This window comes from Aquila chrysaetos, chromosome 7 (assembly GCF_900496995.4).
Source record: "Aquila chrysaetos chrysaetos chromosome 7, bAquChr1.4, whole genome shotgun sequence".
Taxonomy (NCBI): Eukaryota; Metazoa; Chordata; class Aves; order Accipitriformes; family Accipitridae; genus Aquila; species Aquila chrysaetos.
This window is the reverse complement of record NC_044010.1, coordinates 9,168,098-9,190,696: the sequence shown is the minus strand read 5'-3', so window position 1 is coordinate 9,190,696 and position 22,599 is coordinate 9,168,098. Positions and strand designations below refer to the sequence as shown.

The 22,599-nt window shown below is 47.2% G+C and overlaps 1 protein-coding gene across 5 annotated transcripts; it reads right to left on the bottom strand.

Moving 5' to 3' along the window:
- Window positions 1–1,162: 1,162 nt before the first annotated feature.
- Window positions 1,163–19,189, bottom strand: NFKBIZ (NFKB inhibitor zeta). Of its 5 annotated transcripts, none has more exons than XM_041124955.1 (12): window positions 19,111–19,189; window positions 8,745–8,884; window positions 7,798–7,834; window positions 7,586–7,692; window positions 6,685–7,448; window positions 6,142–6,247; window positions 5,667–5,813; window positions 5,244–5,307; window positions 4,425–4,594; window positions 3,668–3,778; window positions 3,382–3,549; window positions 1,163–2,715 (listed from the first exon to the last, which is right to left on the bottom strand). In XM_041124955.1, exons 2-12 carry the CDS (start codon window positions 8,871–8,873, stop codon window positions 2,662–2,664), a joined length of 1,857 nt encoding a protein of 618 aa, XP_040980889.1. In that variant the 5' UTR covers window positions 8,874–8,884; window positions 19,111–19,189; the 3' UTR covers window positions 1,163–2,661. The 5 variants fall into 5 exon arrangements, with proteins under 5 accessions (XP_040980889.1, XP_029876579.1, XP_029876580.1 ...); XM_030020719.1 differs by lacking the exon at window positions 19,111–19,189 and adding an exon at window positions 9,329–9,645; XM_030020720.1 differs by lacking the exon at window positions 19,111–19,189 and adding an exon at window positions 9,329–9,645 and having other exon boundaries at window positions 7,586–7,689.
- Between the last annotated feature and the right edge of the window lie 3,410 nt (window positions 19,190–22,599).

The following is a 22,599-nucleotide window of genomic DNA, read 5'->3' as shown; positions in this document are numbered from 1 at the left end:
TGATCTAGTCTGGTATCAGGTCTGCAAGTGTCCATTAGCAAGTCCCCTGGGAAGAGCTGAGGAGACCAACCGTGGGGTACGGTTCTTCACCCTTCAACACAGCGAGGACTGCCTCACATGGTTAATCTCTATAGTAACTCTCCACAAAAATGTCCTTCTAAGTATGCACCCAGGCCCTCCCTGCACCGACAACTACCTTGTTTCTACCATTTTCTTCCACTATCTCAAGGAATCACATCCTGTTGTCTGTCATGTGCTTGGTACCTTCATTAACAGCCTCCAGCTCTCATGCTGGAAGGGACAGCGAGCAGTTCATCCCGATCCAGTTCCTCTGGCCTGACATCACCCTGCAGGCCTGTCAAGCTTGCTGTCAGCCATTGCTTTTGCAGCTGAAGAGCCCTAGTTTGCTCTGTTGCTCCGTGCAAGGAAGCTCCTCCACACCTAAACCACTTTCATCTGAGGGGACACCCTAACCACATGCAGCAGTAAGGCAGGGGTGGACAACAGGTTTATACAGTAGCATAGACGCACTCTCGGTTTTCTTCAGTTCCTTTCCTACAGATCCTAATGCTTCATCCACTTCTCTTGACTGTTGCCATCTCACCAGCTCAGTGCTCAGCAAGGACAGTCTGTGATGCCCAGTTCTTCCTCCTGAAAGGTCATGGCCAGCTCAGAGCCCATCTTTGTATTTGTGAAGCAAGGACGGTCTTTCCCCATATGTATAGCCTCATTGGCTCAGGCACACTTCCACCTGCGCTGAGGTGACTGCTTGTACCTGAGCTGTAAGAATTGAGGACCAAGGCAAGGAAGTCATGGGGAAAACATGACATTGTCAGAACTGCTATCATTGTTTCAAGTACACAGGGACAAGTGTTCAGGTGACAACCCACTATTTCTACAACCTGGTGACTGTTAACTCTATTTGGGGCACATCTACTAAACACACAGGCAATACAACTGCATGGTGCATGACCCAAAACACCCAAGCACCAGCTCCAAAACCAGCATCAAACGAGAAAAAGCAGAAACAGCAGGATGAAGACTTCATTTTATCCATAACAAACGATCTTCACCAGTCTCACAGTATTACCATGCTAAATCAGTTTTATCTCAAGCTTGATTTCATCATCATTATTTGTATCACAGACAGTAACCACCAAAATTTAATTAGCATGTTTATTCAAACACAGGTTACATGCGACCCTTCAAGAAATACATCGCAACTAGGCCTCCACATATCAGATTTTTTCACTTAGCTTGTCTACAAGACATACTGTGTCAAAACAGCACAATCAGACTAACTAAACAGTTATGGCACAGAATTGCATGTGATGCAAAAACAGTTTAAGAGCAAAGACCACACAGAGAACACATTACTGGATTACAGCCCAGCGTGGATCATTCAGAAAGTGATAGGAGGAGGAAGTTTTCTCCAACAGAACACAAGTATACAGCATCATCAGTATACATTTTGCATTAATAACCATAATTATTAAAAAATAGAAAAATGTTAACTTCAAATATTACTTGGCTAGCCACTATACCTATAAGGTAAAACCATAAATGGACTAACTCTGCTTAGGAGGTGAAAAACGCTAAGTCTCTAGAATTAACTAGAGCCCAATTCAGCAAACTACTTATGCATGTGCTTAAGTCCTACCAATATTAGCGGGGCTTACAGGTATTGAAGTATTGTAATTAACATGGAGAGATTTCAGCATGCATCAACAGTTAAGTACATGCTAAATACTTTCACTGAATCAGGATCATATTCCTTTAAGTACAACAAAGTTATATACACACTATAAAAGTCATGATCTTTCTCCCTCAGTCTACTGCCCGTCAAAAGAAAAACCTCTACTGGGTACAAGAAAAACTGATACAGTCCCCTAAAGAAGCATGGCTTTTCATGTTTTATCAACAACTCCAAAAGCATGCACAAATCAGTGCTAGGGACAATCCACCTTAACTGTACTTCTGGTCTTCAGTCTTTCAAAACAACAGAATTTACCTGATTTTCACCAGTATAGTATTAAAACTTTATATGCAATTTGCAAGTTCAAGATCAAGGAACTTGTTTCTTCAGTTCATTCCCCAAGCAATCAATAGATTTTTAGAACTATACAGCTGTACAATAATGCCAGTGACTATATACAATCCTGCACGAGATACTGGAAGAAAGCTACAGTTACATAAATTAATGTTCAACTTCAAAAACATTTGATTTCTCTTGCACTTAAGTGTTATTAAAAACACAACAACAAAAAAAAAACCAACTCTGCAATGTTGACATGTATCAGCCTTTCTAAATAAAAGATTTTGTGTAGAACTGTCCTTGTCCAGAAGTTATCTGTATGGCTGTTTAAATACAATCAGTCTTGCCGTAGCTATGAAATCCAGGTATCCAGGCAAGTGTTCCACATACTTGGGAATGAAAACATTCCCATTTGCTCAAAGGAATTTGATTGTTGGGTTTGGGGTTTGTTTTTGGTTTTTTTTTAAACTCTTATATAACCCACTATATGATAGTGAACAAAATACTTTTGTTTCATAGAAACAACTAACATTTGCCCACACCAGGCAAATGGTCTATTTACAGATACATTAGGACTGCCTGACTGACAGTGAGTGTGAGTTGCTGAACTCCAAGAAACATGGAGCTTAAAATGGCGACACTCTCTGCTGAATCGCCTTCCCTTTTAGGATACGTCTTATCTGGAGAAGAGAAAAGAAGAAAGACAAAAACATTAGTATTCATCATCCTAAAGTGAGTGATAATCTGGAAAAAAAAAAATCAAACCCTAGACCCTGTTCTGCATTCCTCATTTATCTGAGCCTAGGTTCTGAGCTCAGTTACACCAGAATTGATCCAATTTTACAGCATTTGAACCAATGAAAGGTAATAGAATTACTCAGTTGCTCAAGTTATTAGCTTCTTAGGTCGAGTCACCTCTTTCATCATGTATTTGTATAGCTCCTAGGAAAAGGGGGTTTTCTTCATCTGTTATTCAGGCCTAAGAACTGCCATTACTAATTATGACAAGACCAACAAAAGCATGATCTCAGGCCATACTGAGATGAACAAGAGAAAGCATATTACCCCCAGTATGTTGCAAGGTTACAAAGAAAAAAACCTATCTTGACAGGAAAAAGCTTTTGAGATGGAAAAAAGCTACAAGTAAAACCTATAATTTCAGGTCTTTGTGTATTCTGCCTGATCCTGACATTAAAACCAAAGATCCCTGAATAAAATGGCATTTGCTAAATCTTTTCCTTAAAAGCTGCAACTCAAAACCCCAAAGAAACTTTTGGAGAGTTATATGGCTTTTGTGTAAACAGGGACAGATGGGAGCAGAGGAGAGAGTGGTTTGGGTTTTTTACCTGTTCTCCCACAAGACCGTCAGGAACCAGATGAACTGGCTGCTCATTCTCCAAGTTTCTGGCACTTGGATCAGCTCCTTTTCGCATTAGCAAGCGCACAGCATCCAACTGACTCACGCGATACTGCAGGCTGGCAGCCACATGGAGTGCAGTGTTGCCATTGTAAGCCTGGAGAAGACAAAGTAACTCCGTGAAGGAAAGGCAGGGGCATGAGTCTCAGGACACTCGCGGTGCCACACATGCACACATGCAAAATTATATCTGCATTCCAGAAAAATCACTGTACCTTTGCGTTAACAAAAGAGAGACAGTTGGGCAGCTCCAAAAAGAGACGAATGAGCTCCAGGTTTGCTTCTTCTGCTGCCAAATGTAAAGCTGAGCGACCACTTTTACGATCCTATCGAAAAAGAAGCTGTTAGTCTTCCCTGCAGGTGCTTCACTTATCCAAAGTGAACATGCAGACAAAGCAGAAAGCAAAGTAACTGCAGAGTGTTGAACGAACTTATTTGGACTACAATTCACTGAAAGTCAATCTCAATATATATATATTTTAATATATCTAATGAACAATGGACCAGATCTCATTTGGCAGTAAGCTTACATAGCCAAAATATCAAATGTTATATCAAGTAATGGTCTGGCCCAGCATAGACCTAAACTGGACAGGTAAGCAGTTCTTAATTAAAATTTGCAGTTCAAGAACAACGTATCATCAGCACCCTATTACTACAGATACCTCAGACTGCTTCAAACATATTCTTACTTTTAAGAGACAACTAACTGCAGCCAGCATAGCATCATTCTTAATCCAAAAATTAGACTGTCACCTCCCTCTTTCCCCAGGGTTTATTTGCATTGATAATACCTTGCTCTGAATAAATGCAACATTCTCATTCCACTTGAGTACATTAAGCTGTAGGGAAGCTTTCAAATTAGTCTACTTCCTTTGTAATAAAGCTGAAATGTGGCATGGGAGAAAGGGACATGTTCTGCTTCCACATTCTCTCCGCATCTGGCACTTCAGACAAAGTAATTTTACTTACTTTCGCTTCAACAGAGGCTCCCATTTGTATCAGAGTCTTGATGGTTTCTACCAGGCTCTTGTTTCTCAGCAGAAGCTCCTGGACCTCAGGGGAGTGAGGTGGCTGACTGTTTTGCAGTTCATGCAGCACAGCATTATGAGCCAGAACAGCACAGTGCAATGCTGTCAAACCTTAACATTAAAAAAAAACAACACCATCATTAATAAACAAATGCAATACAGAAGTATTGACTGGCTGCTTGTTTCAAAGGATGGATAAAGGCACTTCTACACCCATGAAGCCCAGGGACAGTTCCATACTCATAACTGACAGTGACTGCTCCTGAGCGGCTTGAGATTTAGGTTGTCCATCACCAGAGGAGTTAGGTAGCAACCTACTGTGAGCTCTTCAGCCAACAGATAATGAAAGAATCAATTTCTAATATATTTTTTTACAAAATGTACATTAGAAAGAGCTGTTACATGGAAAAGAGGTTCAATTAAAACAGCTCTCTGGTGCCAGAGGTTCTGGCTTCTGTATCCACCAATGTCTTGCTGGCACTCAAATGTTTTGAGCAATAGCCAATTACTACCTACACTCTCCATGCCAAACACAGCAATCACAGGTAAGAGGAAAGAGGTCCTGACAGGCAGAGACTAACCATGTTTTTATCTGGCAGATATGCCAATTGTAATGTAATTTCAATTGTAATTGTAAATTTCAACCTGGCAAAGACATGCTCCATTTTATTGCTTCTCAACCCAGGATAACATTCACATCAGCAGCTATAAAACACTGTAACATCCAGTAACTCTGTAAATTATAAACTCAACTACTCACCATCATAGTTCGTTGCCTCAAGGTCCACATACTGATTGCTTCCCATGGCTCCCTTTTGAATTGCCTACAAAAGTGGGAACAGGTATGCATTTAGGTCTTATCCAAACCACATATTACTTCCTCAAGCTTGTATACAGTCTTACTGCAACAAAGTTGCAATAAATAATGCCATTAAGAAGAGACTTATTTATTGTTTTCATAGACTAGAGGATTCCACCAAATTACACTAAAACATTGGTGAGAACCTTCATGTGAAATTCAGTCTTACTTTAAGCCATTACTGCAGAGCCCTAAGACATACTCCCAAGGCTACACAGAGAGAAAGATAAAGAGAGGAGTGGTGTTTTCAGGGTTTCCCAAGACAACTAATACAAAGTGTAAGCGTTAACAGTCAGGGCAGAGCTACGCCTGCCTGGTTCTTACCTGAAGGACCTGGGCATGCCCCTTCTCAGCGCAAACATGCAACGGCGTCCTACCCCAGCAGTCTGTGGTGTTGACTTGAGCCCCCAAGCTAACCAAGTCCTGCACAATGAGATGCTGATTGGCAGCCACAGCAACCTGGAAAGCACTCTGCAAACATCGAGAAGAAAATTTAAACTATTAGTCACCTGATCTCTAACAGGAAAGACCAACTAAAACAAATAAAAAGCCTAGCTACCTGGTATTATTTAAGCAGCGATTATGAATACCAGGAAGCCAGGACAAATGAAGCAGAGCACATAGTTTTACCAGCTCAAGGTGATCCCAAGAAGTATTAATAGCTCAAGGTTAATATTAGCATGCAGGCTGAATCTCAGGGTTAATATTAAATAAGCATTTCACTACATCTTCCTCGAGGTCCAAGCATGCAGAAGCACTCAGGTGCACAAAGCAGGTGCAAAGATTTTGAGAACTTCACCTGGCCATTGTGCTCTTTAATATCCAGCATGTGCAGGGCAGCCATCTTCCTTGCAAGAACGTAGGAGAGTGCTCGTCGGCCCTGCGCAACAGCAATGTGAAGGAAGCTGCGGGAAAGAGGGGAAACACAGAGTTACGCCACCATACAAACTAGGGCTCAAGTCATTACAGATCCAAATGTGTTACGCTGCCAGCTTCAGACCTCTTCTGCACGACTAAGACAGGACCACAGGTACCTTCTTCCCAGGGCAATTTAAAGCATCTAAACCAGAATCTTTTTCTCCCCATTTACTAGATAAAAGGCTAACCATAAGTCCCTGAAATTAGACAATACAAACACCTTATCCACTCAGTGTGCTGCAACTCTGTGCATCACAGCCCATGAGCAAGACCACACCTTTTACTTGATCAGCAGAACTACTGCACTCTTGACACAAACACTGCTAATGAACTGCTCCCATTACAACCCCATGGTCCACCAAAAGCCAAACAGAAACACTTCCCACCCTCCCACGTCAGAAACACCGAGACAAACAGCACTCACGTGTCTCCATCCGAGTCTTTTGCAAGGAACTGGTCTTGAGAGATGTTAGCCAGTTTGTTTTCCTCCTGCTCCACTTGCCATTGAAAAAATGACTTGCCCAGCTGCGCCGTGCTTCTGGCGATGTTTTGGTCAGGTAGAGAGACATTCAAAGTAGCCAAAGAGACACTGCGCTCCAGACTACCACAGATGTTACTGGAAAGCAAGCTGAAGTTCGGAGCGTGGGAGCCGACATCAGCCTGTGGGTGGGCACTGGGCAGCGGCTGGAGGGGAGCAGAGATGCTCTCCGAGCCTTCAGAGTCGTTCAAGAGGGAGGAGAAGCTCTGCGACGGGCAGTACTGCAGTTCATGGCTCTCAAATGTATTCTGCTGGTAGCCAGGAGACTGGTCATTGGCAGCAAACGGCCTGTACTCCAGGGAGGCGTCCGAAGGATAGCTCTGCGACAAATCTTGGTTCTGGGATGGAGGGAACTGGTAATGCTGTGGTGGATCAAGCACATGCTGGGAAGTGTGATCTTGGAATGCTTGGTACTTCTGGGACGGGGAGAAAGCCTGTGTTCCCGGGCTGTCCTGGTACTGCTCGCCAGGTGAGCTGTGACTGGAGACAGTGTGCAACCAGCTAACCTGCACCGTGTTCAGAGAAACAGGGCTCGACTCGTTCTTGATGTTTATAATGTTCTGAAGCAGATCAGAACTGCTGTCGTGCTTTGGGTCGTTTTTATGAGTCTCCTCCATGTTATCCATAGAAGTTGGTGTCTGGGGTGGCGTCTGTCAGGAAAAAAAAAAAAAAAAAGAAAAATCAAAACAAGCCCCAGAGAGTTACAGGTATAGCTGTACCTGGTAGTTTATGACCACACAAAGCAAACTGAAAAATAAAGGCATGGAAAAAGTTACTACAAGCTTACCAGGAGGTGTGGGTGAACATTAGCTTGGCGTTTGAAAGAAGGTCCATCAGAAAGGAGCTCAGGAGCCTTTCTTTTGCCACTGTGACCTAGTATACTCTTCAGCTCTGCTGAAAAGAAAACGAATTTAGAATTTATTTGGAGGTTACTCTTACAATCCACTTTTAAAATCTTATTGCAGGGTATTTAAAAAAAGGGGGGGGGGGCTTTTTTACCTGTGTACTGCTCGTAGTTCCCCAATCCTCCTTGTGCCTTTTGAGAAAAAAACATATTATTCCATTATTATAATGTTATTTCAGGAAAAAAAAACAAAACCAAGAAGAAAGCAGCAGCGACTTGCTTCTGTAAACATACAATATACCTTAGAATAATTCTAGTGCATGATTGTCTAACCCTAATTTAATTGCTTTTAATTAAGGTTAGAAAATGGAAAGACTTTTATAGAACTTAAATGAAAACCACCATTTTTCTTAAGGCTTTTTAAGCTATTTGTTACAATACCACAAAAGTCAAGAAAATCTAGAGCAAGACACTGTTCCTTACTGAGGTCTGAGGATTTTTTTTTTAAACATAAATAAGCCAGCCAATTTTATACTACTTCAATGCCGTGAACTCTTCTACGCAAAAATTTTCCTGTGACAACACTTGTCTAGGAAGCTCACAAAGAGACGCTCAGAAAGACTATTCCAAAACCAGAAAAATCCCCTTTAATCTTCCCAGAATTTCCTATATTTTTTTCTGTTTCTATCTTTTCAGACTGGAGGGGTCTGCCTTTATACTGTGCGCTCTGCACAGAGGAGCACAACAGCATAAAAAATTATTCTCTTCTGAGAAGATTCCCCAACTCTTACAATGAATGACCTCATTCGAGTTAACAGGGAGTTTCTGTGGTTTCGTAACACAAATGTATCTTTATCCAAACTCCCTGTAGAAAATGAAGCTTAGTAAGAACATTTTCAAGTGCCTCCTTCTCCCACAGTAAGCCTTCTCACTAATTTCTTCCCAGCTCTGCTCTTCCATTACGTCTTGAAAAGGAAAAACACTGACTCCATCCACATCAGATAAAGCAGCAAGCTCTTTGCCAGCGTTATCGCACGCCTTTTTTTGCCAGCTTCAGTAACCATTAAAGGCAGTTATGTCAGTGCTGAAAAATGCGGGTTACCTTGCCTTCCTCCGCGGTGGAGCCCGAGGACATCTGTTTGCTGCTCCTGAAGTGCAGCAGGAGCTCCTTCACGGAGTTCTTCACACGGACCCCCTGGAAAGGGCCTCTGTGCTGCTTCCCTCCCCCCATGTGCTGTTCAACTGTTGAGAAACGAAATAAAACCCGAATTTAAGCCGCTGACTCCGTTTCCACTTACAAGAAAAAAAAAAAATAATTAAGCAAGAGCGGGAAGGCTTCTGGAAAACAACCTGAACGCCCGGTTTAGCAGAGACGAGCCGAGGCGACGCCCCCCCCCCCCCCCGCACCTGCTCCGCCATCTCACGGGCGTGCGGCTCCCTCCGCACCCGGGGAACCCCCCGCCCGCTCCCGCAAGGCTGGGAACAGCCCGGCGCCGGGCACGCAGCGCCGGCGAAACGCTCCTGCCCGCCGCCGAGCTCCCGCTCCTCCCCGCTTCGGGGGCTTCTAAGCCCAAAAGGGCCCGCGACCGGCTTGCGCTCCCGCTGGGGACGCAGCGGGAACCGCGGCTTCGCGCCCTCCCCCGGGCGCAGGGGGCCGGGACCACCCGCCGCCGGGGCACGCCGTACCTTGCAGCGCGGGGCGGGCGCCGCCCCGGGGGTCCCTCCGGCCGCCGCCGCGGCTGCTCACCGAGAGGTCCGAGTCGGAGCCCGGCGAGCCCGGGGCGGAGTGCGCCGGCGAGCAGCTGCCCTCGCTGGAGTGGGGCGAGGCCCCGTAGAAGTAGGCGAGGTTGATGGGGCTGCTGAGGGCGCCGCCGTCGCCGCCATCGGGCGCCGCGTCCCGGCTGCTCTCCACGATCATGGCGGTGCCGCGGGGCGGCGGGCGGCGGCGGCGGAGGAGGGCGGCGGGCGGCGGAGCGGGCGCGGGCACGGCCAGGGCTGGGCGGGCGGCGCGGCGACGACTGGGGGGCGGCGGCCCGGGCGGCGGCGGTTATAGCGGCTCCGCCCCCCCCCCCCCCAACACGCACCTCGCGGGGGCGGGGGCGGGGCCGCGCTTCCCGTAAGGGCGGTGGGAGGTGGCCGCGCCCGGGGCGGGGCAGAGCGAGGGGGCGGGGCGAAGGGGGAGGCGGGGCTAAGGGGGAGGCGGGGCTCGGCGCTCGCCCCGCCCCGCCCGGGGCCCCCACCGGCCGCGGGAGCGGGGCGGGGGAAGGGGCGGGCGGGGGCGGCGGCATCGCCCCGCTCCCCCGGCCCGGGCACCAGGCAGCGGCGGGGTGGGGATGATGGGGATGATGGCGATGATGATGGGGATGATGGGGATGAGGTTGGGGCTGACGGGGTTGAGGATGATGGGGATGATGGGGATGGGGGTGATGGGGGTGATGGGGGTGATGGGGATGGGGTGGGATGGACAGGATGGGCATGGGGAGGGGGATGGATGCCACCTCGCTCCCCGTCCTCCAAGATAGCCCCTGGAGGCCTCCGGCGGCTTTTGCAGCCCCCGCTCGCAACGCCTGCAACCCCAAATTTCCACCCTCTTGTGCAGATGCAGAGACGGAAACCACGAGCATCGCCCTCGGCCTCCCGCCGCTGCTGATGCGGGCTCGCGTCCCCGCACGCACCCCTCGCCCCAAGTGCGACGGCGCGGGAGCGTTCGCCCCGCTCCTGCCAGGCCTCGGCTCTGGGGACACGGGCTTGGGAGCACGGGGATTTTTTGGTCCTGTGCCTCAAGCCGGCAGCAACCAGAGCGAAGGGGAACGTGAGCGGTTACTCACAAAAGAGATGAGTCATCTCTTTTCTTCTGTTATCGGAGCCTGTAGTAGGCAGGGGGCAGACACAGAAGTTATTTTGGTTTTAGGTTGCACCATACTGCAGTGGCAAAGCCTCTCGGTTGAGGCCGGCAGGGAGAAGCGGGTAAGCAATACAATGCCGAAACAAGAAGTGGGCGAAACTGTGTGCCTGCGATTACTGTTAACAACACTACTGGGTTATTACCAATACTCACAGGGGAGACTTCTCAGGTTTCTACTTTTCAAACAAATATTTCTGCTTTCCTCCTTTCCACTGAGGTCATCACCTTCTAGAATATGAGCCTGCAGTTTTGTCCACGAGGTTGCGATTAGGACGTTTTTAGCACCGTGGCTGCCCCCAAAAATATGTAGTGAGACAACACGGTATTTCTAAAGTATATTATGCAAATTGGAGGTCTATAATTTAGATTATTATACATGTTTTAATTGTGTTAAAAACATGGGACAGGTGCAACATGAAATTATATTAATCAGCCCATGAGGAGGCAAGAGGGCATTACTTTATATTATTCAAATATTTCTTCCGCTGTCAGGTGAAGCAAGGGTTTCACTGGGAATTAGCTAGGCAGTTTTCTACTCCAAAGACTGTTGTTATACGCCATAGATTGAATTTATGCAGTCACAGTAAAATTTGCAAACGTAACCCATAATATGAAATCAGGTGCCAAGTAGTGCCAGAAATAGCACAGTCTAATAAAGGTAAAAACTCACTTGCTCCCTAATCAGCAGCTATCTCCCAAGCGCACCTTCTCCTTCATTTAACGAACCTCTTTAGGCAAGGGAGGATTTATGAAATCAGGCCGTATGTTTTAAACACGCAAGGAGATGGTTCTCTGTTGTTCTTCAAGCCTTAGATCTCAGTTACAATACCTTAGCCTTAGGTAGATGCTTTTAAGTATTTCCTCGTTGAAAAGCTCTCGCTGCTCAGAGATCCCTCAGCCCCTGAACTCTCTTTGCATGCTCGGTGGCTGATGGGAGGACCCACAACCCAGCTTTCCGAAAGCAGATCCAACTGATCAACCTTTGCATTCTCATCCCTGCCAGGTAGCCCGGAAAGCCAGTCGTTTTAATCTAGCCAGGAGGATCTCCAACTACGGCAGCAAATGGACCTTGTCTTTTAACGAGCAAATGGTAATGTGAATCGGAGAAGTCTATAATCCAGAAAATTAGATTTGGCATCAGAGTTGCCTGCAATTCCTTTGAAAATGTCGAGATTAAATGTGGTTTTCAAACCAAAAGTGGATTTCTGTCATGGTAGTCCTACTGTGTCGTGGAAGGTCCCTAAACCACACACAGGCAGGGACAGACAGCGCCTTTATCCTTGCTATTCAGTAACAATTTTGAAATGGATTTAATTGAAGATTAGTCTCAAAGTATTAATGAAAACTGTTCTATAAAACAATTGAATGAGGTTTTTGTCTTAAAGAGGGCGTGGAATTTCTTTTTCTCTTCTATTCCAAAGTTTCTACTCTCCTGCAGGCTGAACTGCTGACTCGCTCTCCTTTTTTTTTACCAAGCAAAACCCACTTTGGCCAACACTCTGATACCTCAACTCGTACTTGTTTCATCAGCGACATCTTATTTATCAGGTCGTTTGGCATAAATCTACTCCCAGTCAAAGCAGATTAAGACAAGTCTAATTCCACCAAGCTCTGTAACAAAAGGCTCTTTCAAAAATACACACACCCATCGGTTGCACAAGACGAGCTGGCTCCCAGCAGCCTTGTGCTCTCAAAGTGCCTCCATGCAAGTGACTGGTAAATTATTGCTACATCTACAAATTTTAATTATTAATGCTGCAGACCTTGAGCATTTGTTTTTCGGCCCAAACACTATGTAACATCTGCGGTGACCAAAACCCTGTGAGGCGTCTTCAGCCTAAGAAAGTTCCTCCTGGGCTGGGTGGTGACCAAAAGCGCTTGTCACCTCTTCTCGTGACGGGGAACCCGGCGTGGCCCGTACAGACAGCGACAGACCGGGGAGAAGGCGGGGTCAGCCAGGAAGGCATGGCAGGGCTGTGGTATCCCGGTGGTTTCAGCCTGCTTTGGCCTAGCTGTAATTCAGCGCAACCCGTCAACATCCAGAGCCGGAGAAGGCTGTGAGGCAAACGCGGTGGAGGATTCCTCGGCTCCCCCAGCGCTGCCCTCCCAGGTTTTTATTGTAGCACCTCCATTTAGTGGGGTGTATCAATAATGCCAGCTAGCGGCCAGTGTCAGCAACATTTGTCCTGAAACCTGTCTTGCAGGCACCTGCAAATAGTGAGATGTGCTTACCTTGGTATCTCAGGCAATTGCAAAAACAAGAAACAAAATGCATTGGTTTCTGGAAGCTCTGCTTCTTCCCTCACTTCAGAACGCAGCCTGGGCAAGTATTGTGGAATTAAAACTAGTCAGTCTTGGTTTGGGTTATACCGATATACTCGATCACCGAAACAGCTTTTGGGAGTGCAACTTGTGCACACCCGTGAACTACTTTGAAGGGATCTGAAAATTCGGTTAAGACCAAAAAATAATAAATATCCTGTTGTCTCAAAGCTTGCACTCACTGGTTAGGGGTCTCATTGCAAAAGCCAGAGAGGTTGAAAGCCAGCCCCTGAGACTTTCACCACCAACTAAACACCTAGGCTAATCAAGGCCATGCCTCTCCCTTTTGCTATCCTAACCAGAGCCAGCACAGAGAAAAGACGCACTGGACCTGCTGCGCTGGGCTTCCCTCTGCGTTAGAGCTCCAGTAACTCTGTCCTTGTTACAGGGAAACAGCTGAGCCACTGCACTAAGTCGAAGCAAAATCAAGAAGCCTGCTCAGTGTTTGGGGGTTTCTCTGTTAAAACAGACTTCCATCTTTTCAACACCCTTTTTAATTGTAACCATGAGATTTTCTCTCACACCTAGGCCCTCGTACTGAGAAAGCATTTCAATAATGATAGCAGAAATTCAGACTGAGGGAGAAATTTTGCTGCCCAGCTTTCAGCCGTCTCTGGTTTATCCTTTCCGACATGAGCTTTGCAGCCTGAGCTGTGATGCCGCGGGGCAGGGGACTTCTGGGCCGTCCTGCGGAGCGGCAGCGAGGCAGCCGAAGGGAAACCTCCGGCAGAACTGCCTGTGATCAGCCCGGCAAAGCCCACACGCAGCGTAAGGGAGCGTGGGGGGTACCAGGCAGATGGGTTGAGGACTCTCAGCTCGGAACGATCTGGGCTGCAAAGCTCGGGCAGAGATTTGTGCGTGCTTGCAAAGACATCCTCCCAACACGCTATGCCATCCCCTATAGCTTTGTAAGTCATCACTGCCGATCTAATCCCTGATGTAACTGGTGCCTACCTCTATATAGTCGAACGATATTGCCCCACAGTTTACCCTCATGTCCTGGTCCCAGGATTGGTAACAGTGCTCTTACATGAGCTCAATTCTGGGATCTCTGGTGAGAGAAACTAGCTCCTTTGGGTGAAGCCTGGGCATGGTTTGCTCCAGGGCTGCTCCCCAGAGACAGCACGAGCAAGACTCTGCCAGTTGTCTCCCTCTATGTTAGGTTACTCTCCAAAAAGGCATCCTACCTCCTCTTCCCCCTCACAAAATCCCCTTGAAGCTGTAGCTCCAAGTCACACATGCAACAGTTGAAAGGAAAAAATCCAAACGAACAGAAGGTGCGTCCTGGCGAGGCCACACGGGGCTCGGAAGAGACCAAGGCTGAGAAAGGGTTCTTGCGCTGTATGGATGCGGCCGGTCGGCTGTAAGGAAAGGGCTAGCCTTTACAGCATCAGTGTGCCCGCACTGCTCCGTCCCTGGGGCGTGTACTGAGGTGAATGCTACAGGGGATGTAGGCTTTAAATAAATAAATAAATACATAAATAAATCAAGCCCAGAAAACGGAGCTTCGCCTTCCCTATAGAGCAGCACGTAGTCACTCCGCCAGGCACGCAGTCCCTCCTAACCACGAGTGAGGAACATGCCAGCTGTCGGAGCAGCCCACGGTTCAGCGGGTATGGGAGCAGAATAAACATCTCTCATCGGTCCACCTCCTAAGCAGCAGCGTGGGACAAGGGTCAGCCTCTAGGTAAAGTGGCAGAGCACAAACTACTAGCAACAAGAACTCGGTTTTGCAACACTGGAGCAGTATAACCTTCGTGCTATTTCTTAAACTGGAAATAAAAATGGTGGTTTACAATCCAGTTGCTTAATGCAAGTGAATATTTGCTGCATGGATGTCAAATGTTCCTTATTCTCCAATGGGTGTAATTAGCCTCCTGCTGCAGACTGTGAGTCGAGGTGTGCGAACACCGCCGCCACACCTCTGTACCCTAGCAGCATTTCCACGCAGCACGCAAACCCCAAGCCATCCAGCATAAAGCTGGGTTTGCCTTTCGAATAGCATCGAGAAAACCAGAGGTAAAAGCTTAGTAACTCTTCCACTCCTAGAGACCGTTCAAGATCAATCCCTGTGTTTGCTTTAACGGTTTAGGCGAGCACACGTCAACAGGTTGGAAATGGTCCATGACACCGTTCTGCTCTAAAAGCCAGTACAGAGGAGTCAGTGTTTCTTCTCTCTTTGCTATACTTGTATTGCTACATTTTTCCTAGACGTTGGTCTCCAAGACTGATGTTCTGGGATTAGCCTGAACTTCAAAAGGGGGCATGTATAATTCTTCATATTAAAGGAAAACTCAGACTATTTATTTAACATATGTCTTTTGGGGCTTGTTCCTTTGATCCGAAGAATGCCCTCAATTCTGCTTTTTTCTCCCAGGCTGTTTGACATTTAAAAAAAAAAAAAAAAAAAAAAAGCGGGTTGCTCCAAAGTAGAGACTTTCACACTGTGTATATAAAGCAGCTGAAATCAGTACAGAGGAAAAGAAACCCCCAACCCAGCAAGTGCTACAAAGCTGGCTAAGTGGATCTGATTTCTGTACAAGTAAACAGTTTCCCTGTACATACACCTTGTGTTTGTGGACATTCCTCTCAATGTACTCACTGCCCTGGTTAGTCATGTTTTCTTATAAGCTTACCTATCTCATTAGTTCATTAGCGCCTTGCAGCAGGAATGCATGGCTAAGAAATACACACACCACTGATGTCACAGTGTGTAAACAAGGAGCAGAAGGCCGTTTCCCCATAGCAAAGGGCAACGTCATATGTCACCTGTAAAGGATACTGGGTGTACATAGATGGGGTAAATGGTGCACGTTCTTGCCTCGAAATATTTTGCTCGTGACAATATTCTGGTTTAGAAGGGGAGTTACTGCAGTTTCTCAGTGCTGTTAGGGAGTCTCAGTGTAGGTCTGAAGGAGTAAGCATCAGTTTTCCTCATGACTCATGCTGAAGACCTTTTTCCTCCTAACTCAGGCGACCCACCTGGGCCAAAACCTGTCATTCTGAGCCCACATTAATTTTATTTTCTGCTATCAGATGCAGGAGCCTGTGCTGTAAGCACAGCAGGTGAGTTAGGCTCCAGCGGACTTCGATTTCAGTCTTCCTACCTTCCACAAACAAGGACCGCTTCAACCACCTGTAAAACGAAACCACTTTCTAGCAGGGACTGCAGAGCTGTCCCAATGCAGCATTGCCACTCAGCTCTTTAGTACAGGAACAGGAGGAAAAACTGCTTTATCTCAGTGGGATTTTAACCCAGAAAAATAATGATTTTTTGAACTGCAAATCTACCCAGGACCCTACTTTCCTAGTATCTCAGTTTATGTGCAGTAATGGGTAATCTGTCTAAGGGTAATGTTGCCATACATCCAGGCTTCCCAAATATGTGCTTTTCCGCTCAAAACCGGAAAAAATCTACCTGCTTCTTGGACGTGGCAAACCAGTCACATCTACCAGACAGCAGATCTAACTGGGCTGACCAGTCCAGAAATCCCAGGCACAGCATCAGCATGCGTGCAGATCACCTATGCTGTGGTTGCACGGCAGGATCAACACCTGCAGGAAGCCTCGGCACTGATTTGCACAATCCTACACAGCCTGTGAACACGCCATCAGCTCAAGGGTGCAGATCAGCGTGCAGGAAAGCCCAGGCTGAAACAAGACAACCACCGTAAAAGACACTTGTACCATGTTAACGCTGCAAAGATCATTGAAGAGAATGCCCTCGTGTTACGTCTTGATCTTATTGCACTGTGTTTTCCAGTCCATACAGTTGAAATGCCTTCAGTTCAGACTTCCATTCACTAGAGAAATCCCAGCTTTCAAAACACATGGCTGTCTGACTTTGGGAAAGTCCTGAAACTCAGCTGTAGAGCTGTCTTCCATTAGTCAGACAAAAATTCAATAAACAGGAAACTTTCTCATTTAAAAAAGCACCTAAACCAAGGCAGCCAAATAAAATTTTATTATGGTAGGGAAAACGTTAGGATGCTTCCAAGCAGTGGAACAAAAACTTTCCTGGTGCTGGGATGAAGCGCATATACTAGGGCAGGTTTTATCTTCAGTTAAATGTGTGCTGGGGCAACTGGAACAGCATTGCTCCATTTATGGGTCAGAATTTGCTGCCACATAAGTCTCAACCACAACTGTCCTATGTCTGCATAAAGGATATTAATATCCTGGAAAGGATACTAATACCATGTTCTTTCTTGCTTTTACAGACTTAACAGCCAGTTGCTACACATTTAGAAAGAAATCCATGACAGTAATGGCAAACTTACAATAATATGTAAATCGTGCACGAGTTAGCATAAAACATCAAGAAAGTTGGAAATAAACTCTTTGATTTGGTGGGGCACGGTGCAAAGCTCTGTTCCCAGGCGTTGGCTCCCTCCGCCAGTTCTTAGCTGGGAAAAGACACCAGCTGAAGCCAGACGCATCCTGTCTGACAGGACGCTGCTCTTCACAGAAGCTGGCCCATGGATGTTTAAGTTTCCTTTTAATTTCCTGCCAATTTCTTAAAAAGAAAGCAAGAGTAAAGGCAGCTCTTGCTTCTACCTTGCACATTTTGTCTCGGGAGCTTGCGACCGGGAACGTGACAAGTCACGCCGGGGTTTCTCAGCAGCACTGTCAGGACTGAGTGTTGCTGCCCCAAAAAGCCCCGGGGCTGGAGGCAAAGCTAGGTCAGGCCGCCCGGGCTGTGGCAAGAGGCAGAGCCGAAGGGAGGGACGGGGCTGTGCCCACCGCCCCGGGCAGCCCAAGGGTGGGAAGGGGAACTTCCCAGGGCCCAGCCGAGCTGCTGGAAGCCCGTTTCCAGCAGCTGGTTGATGATGATGGTGATGATGATATCCCAAGCGCCGTCTCCGGGGCGGCAGCAGGGCTCTGGTGCAGAGGGCAGGGTGCAGGGCTGAGGCTGCTCGGCTGCCCCAGACAGCCCAGGGCTCGGCCGGTGCCCGGCCCCCGGAGGCAAAGGGCATTTCCCCGACACACGCACACCTTCCTCCTATCTACTGCCATTAAACGCAATGGGAAACACGTGGCTTGCTGTAAAGAAAGTCAATAAAAGGTCTAACTAGCCAAAAAGAAATCGCTTGCCTCAGGAACCAAGCTGATACGGGAGTTCCGTTTGGAGCAGAAATATGGCCTTCTTCTCAATGTCCCTAGGTGGCATTTGTCCCTGACTGCTGGTCACCCAGTCTGGCTGAGCGAGAGCCCAGGGTATCACCCTTTCCCTGCTCCCTGCGTGCCTCCAGGCAAGCCACAATGTCCCAGCTGAAAATACCCGGCTTCCACCGAAAGTACTTGCAAGCTACCCATCCCCAGCCATGCGCAAGTCTCTGATGACACCATGCTACAAACATGCCCCCGAATTTGGGGCGTCTAAAATCCAGACCGCATTTCATCCCCTGCAAGAAGCTTAGGGCTGAGATGCCTTCCCTGCCTGCCAGATACGGGCACGGGTAATGAACCGGGGTGCTGCATAATCAACCTCATGTGGTAAGCCAGAGAAACCCTCAGCAGGCGATGAAAAGAAGTTTATGGTTTGGTTTAATAAAACCCTTAGCAGAACAAATTTTAAAGCGAAGTTTAAGTTCATTAAACTTACTTCTTTTCACTCCCACAGATTTTTTGCTAAATTACGAGAAAGTAGGGGTCGATCCCTATTTTTATATATGTTTCCCTGCGTTGTCTTACACTGCACCATGACAGTTTACTCCTGTCCTGTTGAAGCTGGCAGGCTTGTATGCTGATGATGCTCTGCTATTCCAAAATTACTGATGACCTGCCAGGAAAGAAACTGTAATCAAGATTATACAAAAAAAACCTGCTTCCACTAACAATGTTTCTTCCATTCAGTGCTCTCAGAGCTTAGCTTCCCAGCCATCCATCCTTCCTTCCTTCCTAACTCCGGAAAGCTACTATATCCTCCCCTAAAAAATGAAGATTGTTTCAGAGAGAATTGCCTAAAACAGCTAAGCTATTTAGGGGTATTTTGCCCCTAGATCCACTGTGGACTTTCAAAAATCCCACCATTCATTGTGGTTTCTTCACATTTGGTTGTTAGCCGTTACCTTCCCAAAAGCCAGCCATTCTTCCATACCCAACCCCAAAAAACATACAGACAATTATAGCACAAGCCATTTGGAAGGCTATTAGAAGTAAAAAAATAATGAGAAGCCAATATTGTTCCAATCAATTACAGGTTTTAAGCAATAAAGCAAATAAAATGAGAATATTGTACCTTCATGTCGGAGGAGTGAAGTTAGAATTAGCTCTATGGAAAACAAGCCAGTTCTTTGCACCCCACTGGCAACTGATCGTTCCTTACGGCCACGTCTGTGTGAATGATTGAAAAGTTCCTCTGAGGTTTAACGGTATGAAACAGAGAAGCAGCAGCAAGGAAACTTTTTTTTTTTTCCCCCTCCCTCACAAAAGTCCTGCTTACTCTGGCTTTCTGGTCACAGAAAAAAAAAATTATATATATTAAAAAAAAAAAAAAAAAAGACACCCTAAACAACACTCCCCACCCCCCCCCCCCCCAAGTTTATCACAGCTCCAGGCTGAGTACCCACAGGGTTCTTTTTCTTGCAGGGGATCACACGCCGCTTATCTTTCAGCCCTGGTTAACCGGGGAGGGGGGATGTTATGACATGTGAGAGGAAGCGGCAGGGTGGAGGAGGAGGGTGGTGTGAGCATGGCTCCCTGGACTTTTTCTGCGCGGTGGAATTTCCCAGGCGGGGTAAGCCCTGGCAGGGACATTCCCCTGCCAAAGAGGCTGGCAGGAAACCCCAGGCTGGCGTAACGCTGCCAAAAAAGGGTCTAGAAGATGCTGATGCGAGAGTCACAGCAAGAACGATGACAAAGGGCTGTACACCAAAGGAGAGAAGAGAAACCTGCAGCGTGCAACACAGCGGGGTTTCTTTCCTGACAGGGTCGAGTTCTCCTCCTTGCCCACCTCCTGCCTGCAGTGCTGCCCGTACGGCTGGCAAGCAGTCAAGCTGTGTCTCGTAGCCTTTTTCTGACTTGGCACTACAGGGTAACCTGGACAAGCAGGTGCCTGCGTAGCGGTCGCATAGGAAGAAAGAGAGATGCAGTGTCCTACAGATAAAAAAAACCAACAGGTCCAGCCTTTGGGAGGTGAGGCAGGGCAAACGCTTCTCCTTGGTGACTGCCTGGATTTCAGCGGGATTTTGCGCTCAGAAAGGTTGGAATGAGTTTCACGGAGGGTAGCACCAGTTAGTGTGAAAGCTCCGTACAGCCAGAAGCCTGATTAAAAAGGGGGAGAGGCGGGGAGCTGGGGGGAAAAAAAACAAAATAAAAAATAGTACTCCCCTTTGTCACAGACGTATCAGATGTAAAATAGTCACCTGCTCCAGTAGATACGATAACCTTCAGCATGGAAGTTTCCAGGAGTTTCCTAAAAGGTGAGCAGATCCATCTGAATCATACTCCCTTTTTTCTCCTTTCAGCGGTGGCACGGGCCAGGATTCTCCATGCTTATCAAACATGGTGAGCAAGGACAGGACACCCAAATCTTCTCAGAGCAAACACCCCCTGGCTTCAGCCCCTTTCGTTACCCCTTCCCAAGCACACTTAATGCACAGAGATCCCGGCGGCTGGCACCAACAAGGTAAAAGCACTGAACTACTCATCCCCCTGCCCGTTGCGTCCCCCGTGCCTCCTGCACTGGAACGTAGATGTTCAAACCAAACAAATAAAACCCCCTCAGACTTTACCCCCACCCTCACCCTGCCTCAGCAAGCTGCAGGAGGGAGGTAGGAGAGAACATCTCCTTCCCAAAGGTGATCATTCTGAAACCTTCGCCCTGCAGGCAGGAAACGCTGCGTGGGCTCCATCTTCCTGTTTGCAGATGTATTATATCACCGGAACACGTTCACCTGGTAATCTTGACGGGCTCAATACTTTTCTTCGAAATAAGGGCGGTTTGTTCCAACCGGGGCTGCTGTTCGATTGTTTGCCGGCCGAAGGGCCGCCGTGCCCTCAGTCTTGCCTTACGCACGGCAGGGCAGAGCCCTGGCCAGACCCTCGCCCCGCGCTCTCCCGCGGCAACTGTGGAGCAAAGCGTGCTGCCGTCGGGGACCTGGGGGGCCTCGGGGTGCCTTCACGAGGTACCAAGGTCTCTTTTTGCAAAGCAGGGAGGCTGCAGCCCCAGAGGGGCACGGAGGGCCCAACACCACGGGTAGTAGGAATAGAATCTGGAGCCCCATCCAGCTTCTCCACCGTTTTCTCCTCAGGCGTCACTGCCTCTTGAATCAGGGCAGCTCAGGTGCTCTGGCTCCTAAAGCCATGGGGGACACCTGTTATCAGCTGTAAATGCACCGGAGGTCAGCCCCCTCCTGGGCACCCACTCACCTGCGCAAACAAGCAATCCCTGCTGCAAAGAAAAGGAAAATCCACATACGACAAGAAACAAACAGAAGGGCAGAGTAACAACGCCACGGCCAAACAGCTGATGTGTGGCAGGGCAGGATGAAAAGTCGTGACTTCAGTCAAAAATCAAAATATCTACTTCTAGCAATATTGGTTGCACCGAAGAACAGGGGCAAGAGGACATCAGGAAGAAATTTGTTGGCATAGAGAACCTACATTTCAAACAGCAGATATGAAATTGTTAGGATTGGAAGATACACATATATTGGATGCAGTTTACAACAATGTAAAACAATTGTAATATCTGCTTGTTACTGGAGCTCTTGAACTTTTTTCATGGGTTTTTAAGAGAGTATCTTTTTTCCATAAAGTAACTTGTTTTTTCTATTTTTACTTATCAAAGCAAAGGCAAAAACGAAACACAGCAGAAGCAAATAATAATAATACAAATACACAGGGCAAAAATGATAAAGGCAGAGCAGAAAGAGAAGAAACCATTAGAATGAAGAGACAGCTAAAGACAGAAATAGCTGCCTTGCCAGCAGCAAGCAACGATTCCCTGAGAGAAGCTGATTCAGGCAGAGAAAGAGGGCAGACAGGACTGGAAAGTGTGACTCACCCGGCCCAGGGAAAACCAGAGGGTAGAAAGGAGTGGCAAGAAAGGAGCCCAGGATGGCAAGCGGGGGGGGAAACTGTGAATTTGTCATGGTTCTTTCACTGCAGGTACTTTTGCCATGCCTCTCACCTGCTGAACTCCAACGAGCACATCCCACCTGGAAGCTCTTTTGTAATGTCCTTCAGTGTGCTGCCATGTCACAGCAGAGCAATAGTACCTGTTGTATAACTAGTCCCGATCATTGCAAACAACCTGCAGCAGAGATTTAGAGTGAAAAGGGAAAGTCCTATATCAAGCTGAATCAGAAAATAACAGGTTCGTACAGAGGGCCCAAGCATGAGGGCACCGGGTAAAAAGCACTTGTCTATTTTCAGAGCTGACCAGGGAAGGGAAAGAATAACAAGTGGAGGGGCAGGACAAAATGTTTAATGGATGGCTGAACCAGGGAACACTGACTGCCATAGCATGGTCTTGCTGTCAGACCACACAGTCTGCTAAATTTTCCACGTTGCAGGAAGAACTGACTTGAGATGGACCGTTCTATCCCAGTAAAGTTTACTCCTCTGGATTCTTTTGTGACTTCAGAAAAAAAAAGAGATCGGATTTAAAAGAATATTTAGGGCAAAAAAATCATCCTCTGAAGGACAGTCTTAACCCAGCCTAAGAGTTACAACATCTATGTCATCAACTGAATTTCACTCTCAAATGAACTCCAAGTAAAAG